Source organism: Etheostoma spectabile, chromosome 2 (assembly GCF_008692095.1).
Source record: "Etheostoma spectabile isolate EspeVRDwgs_2016 chromosome 2, UIUC_Espe_1.0, whole genome shotgun sequence".
Lineage (NCBI taxonomy): Eukaryota > Metazoa > Chordata > Actinopteri > Perciformes > Percidae > Etheostoma > Etheostoma spectabile.
In genome coordinates this window covers 14700622-14707755 of record NC_045734.1, presented here as the reverse complement: position 1 = coordinate 14707755, position 7134 = coordinate 14700622, and the positions used below count along the sequence as shown (strand labels likewise).

The 7134-nt window shown below is 41.4% G+C and overlaps 1 protein-coding gene across 1 annotated transcript in view; it reads left to right on the top strand.

Moving 5' to 3' along the window:
* Positions 1-4132, top strand: part of melk (maternal embryonic leucine zipper kinase) — a 7466-nt gene extending 3334 nt beyond the window's left edge. The window contains 8 exon segments of the mRNA XM_032542659.1: positions 3-68; positions 263-394; positions 571-690; positions 845-1136; positions 1986-2082; positions 2958-3114; positions 3212-3315; positions 3403-4132. Coding sequence (XP_032398550.1) covers positions 3-68; positions 263-394; positions 571-690; positions 845-1136; positions 1986-2082; positions 2958-3114; positions 3212-3315; positions 3403-3580 — 1146 coding nt within the window. The 3' untranslated portion in view covers positions 3581-4132.
* The last annotated feature ends 3002 nt before the right edge of the window (positions 4133-7134 follow it).

Below are 7134 nucleotides of genomic sequence, written 5' to 3'. Positions count from 1 at the left end.
ACTGTATCACTGAGATGGCTGTCAACATGAAACGGTCAAGAGTGAGCACCACAGCGCTGGTCAAGGAGGTGTGTTTCTCTTTGTACACACATTTGCGTATTATGTTGGTCAGTTCATCATCGGTTGATTTTGTTGTGATATGGACAGTGACATGACAACTACTTATGTTTCACGTTCTGTACCTCTTGTATTCTATGCAAACATAATATCTTTTAAACACTATCTATTTGATATGCAGTCTATTACATCTTAACTCCTACAGTGGCGGTATGACCAGACCACAGCCACCTACCTGCTGCTGCTGTCAAAGAAGCAGAGGGGCAAACCTGTTCGCTTGCGCCTTGAACCAACCGTCTGTGAGGACTCCTGCTCTCCACTGCACCAGGGACTACAGGTCAGACTCTGGATCACAACTCCCAAAATGCTTTATTTTTTTTCTGAGCTACTGACTGTCTTTATGACTACCGTATACCTTACATACTTACTGTTTCCTAGTACAGTAGTGTTGTTTTAGATCTTTTTGTCTTGTTTCTTTTTGTTTCCATTTCTTACTTTCTCTCTCTCTTTCAGACAAGGGAAGCCCTTCACTTCAGCGAGGATGAGGATGCCGTTATTGTGGGTTCTCTGGAATTTTGCTCAGACTACATTGATGATTGCCCGTGGGTTTCAGCTACAAACAACAAAGACATGGTATGTGAGAGTTGGAACACATGTATTTTGTCATTTTTGCTGTCTTCCATAGCCTTACAGATTGAGTTTGGGTTAGAAATGTTGTTAGCTGCTGGGGTGAATTTCCAGAGAAATCTACTCATACCATGTGTATCTCTTCTTTGTAATCCTAAAGAGACTGGCATCTCCTTCAGTGGAGAAAAAGTGTGTTTACAGCCCGTCCCCAGAGAGGGGGCGAACAATGGCACAGCACCGCCCGGAGAGGAGGGACAGAGACCAGGGACAAACCAGTGAGAACAAGGAGAATATTGCTGTGCAGGAGAAAGATGTCAAAATATTTGCATTGCCTCCTCCTCGAACTCCAGCGTCCAGTAAAAGGAATGCCCGGCCCAACAAAAATGTGTTGACCACACCCAATCAAAATGCTAATTTCAATGGCTCTAAAACCAATGCAGTCACACCTAAAGGTAAGAAGAGCCTCCTGTTTACTCAACCCATGGCAGTAATCAATTATATACAAGACAGAGTTTCAGTTCATCATGCAGTTTATTTATATACTGTAATTGTTTTTGTTGAAGTACAATCTCCAGTAGATTATTTGCATTAGCCAACTGCCCCTCTCTTTCATTTATCTGTCCCTTGCACCGTCTTCATGCAGCTCTCATAATCACAAGTGCCACGTCCACATGCCACACATTTGCAAGTAAATTGTCTTCTGGTAATAAACTAATTTATTGGGTCTTTTTTTTTATCCCAAAGCCTCTCATATTTCTATAATTTAGCTGTCATTACTGAATCCCCTGAAAATGGACACACACACACACACACACACACACACACACACACACACACACACACACACACACACACACACTTATCATTGACAACTCAAAGGTGAGGTTAAGCTAATGCTGTTCACTTATCTATGAATGAAGGACACTAATATGAATGGAGAATCATTAAAGTCTTAATTATATGAATTCTCTGCTCAGTTGTCCAGCCTCATTAGCGTCCTCTATAAACTTGGCCACAAGCCGGTTTACGCGCCGCAGCTGACCTATTTGGTGTTAAGCCCTTGGAATCTGGCTTGGTCCTGTTCTCTAAGCTATAGAGCAGACATGCTGCCTCTGACAAACTTGTCCACACACAACCCCCTCTGTCCCACGGCGTGTGCTGTGACAGGTGTAGCTGTCTCTTTCCTCTGCTCACTGTCCCACGTGGGCTGTAGTGACATGTGTTCTGTTGCCACTAAAGTGTGTGTGTGTGTGTTGTGTGTGTGTGTGTGTGTGTGTGTGTGTGTTGTGTGTGTGTGTAAGGTGGAGGCAGTGCCTCTAAAGAGTCAAATAAGAAGAGAGCAGCCGAGTTCAAGGAGCTTGCAAACGTTGACCTACTGGCCTTCAGTCCTGAGCGAAGGTGAGTGGAGGCTCTGAGGCCTTCAACAGCCTTGCTCACTCAGTCTTAGTTTGAGTAAGATAATCACTTAAAATGCTAAATAATTGGACAGAAATGGTACACAGAGTGCTTGTCGTGCCGCATATTTCTGCCCGGCCCGCGTCCCACAAAGCAGTAACTGGACCGGACCCGACCCGACCCCAACGTGCATTAAGATATTTATGCCCAACCCGAGCCCCACACATTTAAAATCATTTTTTTCTCATACTAATGACACATATACGTTTGTTTGTGTGGAAAGCCTATTTTTACTGAAATGTCAACAGATGAGCGCATCAGCGCACATGGGGCAACAAGCTCACATTAATAAGCTATTTAATTTAAAATGTTCAATGTGTTAACCTTTCCTTATTGCTTAGTTTCCAACCGTGGTCAGAAAACCAGGGGAGACTCATTACCTCCAGGGCCAACGTTATGAAACGACTAATGTCAGAGTTAAGATCCCATTTCTGGTGAGCAATTGAATGAACTTGGCTTTTGGTCTGGCGTTTATTTTGGACATTGCACACACTGTGCACAAAATTTAAACTTATTCCACCAACTCTGCTCACGTCACATCTACACGTCTGCTTCCTCTTTCTCTATCTCTTTTCTGCCCACTTTCTGAACACACGCACTGAGCTCTCTTAAAAGAGCTGCAACAGCATTTTACAACAATTTTCATTTCTAAATATCTGTCCGAACCCGGCCCGGCCCGTTAGCTACCGTCAGGCTCGGTTCAGGTATCTGCACTTTAGTACACAGCACAATAGTGCCATTTCTGTCCTAATACTGAAACCTGTGATCTAGTTGAAAGGTAAGTAAGAGCAGTTTGTCCGACCCTGTTTGCTCTCCAGGTCTCGGTCATTGGACATGGCTGTTACGGGAGACAGCGAGAAGAAAAAGAGAGGAGGAAAGGTGTTTGGTTCCCTGGAGAGAGGCCTGGATAAGATGATCACCCTGCTCACTCCCAGCAAAAAGCGAGCCCTGCGTGTCGGCCCACGGAAGATCAAGGTATAAAGCGTGCCAAAGTTACCATGTCCCATGTTCTGCGTCACAAGTATTGTACAAATCACATCATTTCTTTGTTTCTTTTATTTTGTTTTGCTAGGCACAGTACAACGTTACTCTGACCAGTCAGACCAACCCCGACCAGGTCCTTAACCAGATCCTATCCATCCTGCCGGAGAAAAACGTTGATTTCACACAGAAAGGGTAAGAAAACTCGCCTTACCTCTCTTTCCAATCCGAAGGCCCAGTCTTTGATCCAATCCTAATGTTTCTGTGTTGCCTTCTGTTTAGCTATACCCTAAAATGTCGGACCTGGGGTGACTTTGGGAAGGTAACCATGGCGTTTGAGCTGGAGGTGTGCCTTCTGCAAAGGCTGGAGATTGTCGGGATCCGGCGCCAAAGGCTGAAGGGAGATGCCTGGGTCTACAAGCACCTAGTGGAAGACATCCTTTCCACATCCAGTATATAAGAAATACACTTTACTAAAAATGTAAATGGACACTGGCATTTTTGTGTCCAAGAATAAATTGTCTGATTAGTGACTGATGCAAAGATTTATACAGGAGGGCGTCTAAGCTTGTTAATGATTTGTTCTTTATTATACATAGTGAATATTTAAAGTTGTCCTTAGGCCAGCCTGTAAACCCCAGAGTACATGTTACATAAAATGTATGAGCATTACATCCTGTACAGCATATCTTGATTCATGTATAGTATTGCTGTTTTACGTGTGTGCGTGTGTTTGTGTGTCTGTGTGCCTGATGGAACAAAGCTATCAGTGGTAATTACCATATTTGTCATGTTGTTATTTTCCCCTCTAGTTGTAATTCCCTTTCATTAATGTTTACAATTCTTCCATCATGTTGTTCTTACAAGTTTGCGTTGTATGAAGTGTTTGCTTTTATTATTTTATTTACTGTCTGTCGCATTTTGTCTATAAGATTTCTACTGACATAAAATAGCAAGATAAATGGTTTCTGGTAAATGTCCCCATGTGTTTATGGAGACAGATGATTAAGGAGATTTGATTCATTTATCTACTTCTTGGCATCAAATGTTCTTTTTTTTTTATCATTCACTCAACAGTTTGATGGAGCAGTGGCGTGTTTTACTCTGTCATCATCCTTCTGTTCATCTTGTCTTTACTTCTCTTTGATACAAAGATTGATAGTGATACATTAGCTTAGTGACGGCATTTCTCAGTTCATATTTAATAAAACAAGTGGTGAAAGATGTAAAAATGTTTTTGATGTTTGGAAGCACATCTTGCACTCGTTTTGATTATGGAAACTGCAGCACATACCTGGAATATAGCCACGTTTTTGGCATATTGTATCCTTAAAATGTAAATATTAGCTCATTAAACTGCAGGAATTCAGATGTTTTGTGTTCTCAAGTAAATTTAAAACCACAGTGAAAGATAATGATTAAGCTCTGACGCCCAAAATGGTGGATGATCATTGTTATGGCAGAAATGGCTGTAGGAACATGATTGTTATGACTGACTGAATGACTAAATAATGATTATTGCCAACAACATCTGAACAGAGTAAAATAAGGGTGTCTCTCCCCTCCCTCTTCCAAGACTAGATACCACTTAGCTGTAACAGTGCTGCAGCTGATTGGCATTTATTTGTGGCAGGTTCTCCTTGGCGTCTCAGCAGGGAGGGGAAGGGTAACGAGGGGTTGAGGTGATGATAAGGGGGCTTTAACCTTAATGGAATTTGAGAGTGTGTGGGGGGTGTTAGATGATAATTTAGGACAGGAGGTGAAGGTTGCAGTTTGAGAGATAAAAAAAAACAAAAAAAGATCCTCCTCAGCCCATATCCTTCGTATTATTTCAGTGGTGGTAATGACTCCTGCTGGGCTGAGGTTGGAGGATCAGAGCTGTCTGTTTGTGTGTGTGTGTGTGTGTGTGCGTGTGTATTTGTGTGTGTGTGTGTGTGTGTGTTTTTGTGTGTGTGTGTGTGTGTGTGTGTGTGTGGTTTGGACAACAGCTGGTGTAAAAGCCAGCTGTCACCTTTCTCACATTCTGTATAAGAGAGACCCCTCTTTTCTGGCATTTTCCCATTTTCTCCAGCCAGTACATGAGCTGGATTCTTCTCACCTTTTTGTGTTCTTTCCTGTGACTTTTCTTAAATTAAATATTTTGGTTCTATTTAAGTTTTGTGCCTTATATTGTTTCATTTACTTCCATCTCTCAGTGTCTGCAGGAGTAATGGGGCAGGTAGATGATTCATGGTTCCTTTATGTAAGAAAGACTAAAAATCCTGCAGTGGTCTCCTAAAAATAAGGTTCATGAAATGATTCTTGTCATTGTCCCTCCATTCAAACAGGGGGCACTGCAAACCCCCATTCCTTATAAATTGTGACATTTAGTCCATGCTTGTTTGAAAACTAGAACAAGAGAGCATGTTTGCCACAAGTCCTGTGCATAATTATTTAAGCTAAGAAACTTTGCAGAATATAAAGCAGTGTGAAACGTACTGTATGAGGAGCAGAGTGAGCTGACATACAGTGTATCCAGTTTGGAAACAGTGTTGGGTAAGTAGAAATTATTTGTGAATGCTAGAACAGATTAGAGCAGATTTTTGTTCACTTGTTTTGTTTCTTTTTCTCAGGCCTGTGAGTGTTAAGTCGAGTAGGAGAAATGAGGCTTCTGCTGACAATCATTCTCATTCTCCTTTTCCTATGTGAGTTTGTCTTTTTTTCTTCTTTTTTTCTCAGAAGAGCTGTTACACTGATACGGTCCAACAATTTAGCTTGCTGTATTTTTGTGAGGCAGCTGCATGACACATCCATTTCTGTTTGTTCCTCTAAATGAATATCTGTCCATTGCTCATTTTTCAGGGCTTCACAGGGCTCAGATGTCTAATGACACCTTGCATGGAAATCCCTGTGAGGTATGTTGATGGAAATATACATGAACAAAGTAGTTAGGCCTACATGTGCTATAATATAGTGCTTCCCAACTTGGGGGTCTTGACCTTCTAAGGTGTCCCAGTATAAATTGGAAAAGATGGCGAAAAGATGGATAAGAAATTTAAAAAAGGAAATTAAAATAAAATTGTTACACACAAATGCATTTGAAACAATTTTTTTTTCTTTTGAAATACTAGATACTTTTACCTCTCCAGTTTCAAAAAATGCTTCACAATAAATTGTCTGGAGAGCCCTGTTAGCCCAGTAGTCACATGCAAGATAAATGCAATGTCTTTGGTTTGATTTCAGCCAGGAATCTTCTTTCTTCCCATGTTTCCTGTCTCCCTCTTCACTACCGACAAAAAAAATTTATTTAAGGGGCCACCGGAAGAGTTTTGCAATCTTTAGTCATAATAGACTTGACCCTCCCTTCGCCAGCAATACATTTTTCTATGACCCTCCAAAATTATCTCTAAAAAGAGGCATAACCCTCCCCAACAATTTGATGCCTTCTGTACTGATTTGCGCTTGGCAAAGATGTACAGATTTTATTTTTATTTATTTTTTTACAATCATGACATACAGGACCTAACCTCTGCTTTCTCATCTTACACACACACAGTCCACCAAGATGTTGGACATTTCAGTAGATTTACTCACATATTTGGGATTCAGTATGCCGTCCCGGAACCATTCTTTTTTGATCGATTGATTGTCTCTCGGAAAATGACGTAGGCCTAGTTCAAAGGCAAAATCCATATCCAAGACACCACATGGCTTGTCTTCACACGGTACAAGCAACTCCTCCAACACTCTGGACTAAAAAAAAATCTATTTTCTTTAATGTCTCCTCACCCGACAGGGTCGGGAGTGAAACATTTTGGGCTTCCAGCTATCAGTGTATTTTTGTCCTCAGCTTGTTGTGATTAATTTTGTGAATCTGTAGCTTAAATAGCTTGTTTATTCAAAATAGGTCTACCTGTGATTGGGGGTAGGGTCAGGTGGGGTACATCATGGGGCTTTGGGATGGTGCGATTTGTTTGTTTTTTGGGGGGGGGATCAGACCCATCTGATATGCACCAAACAAGCCACTTTGAAATG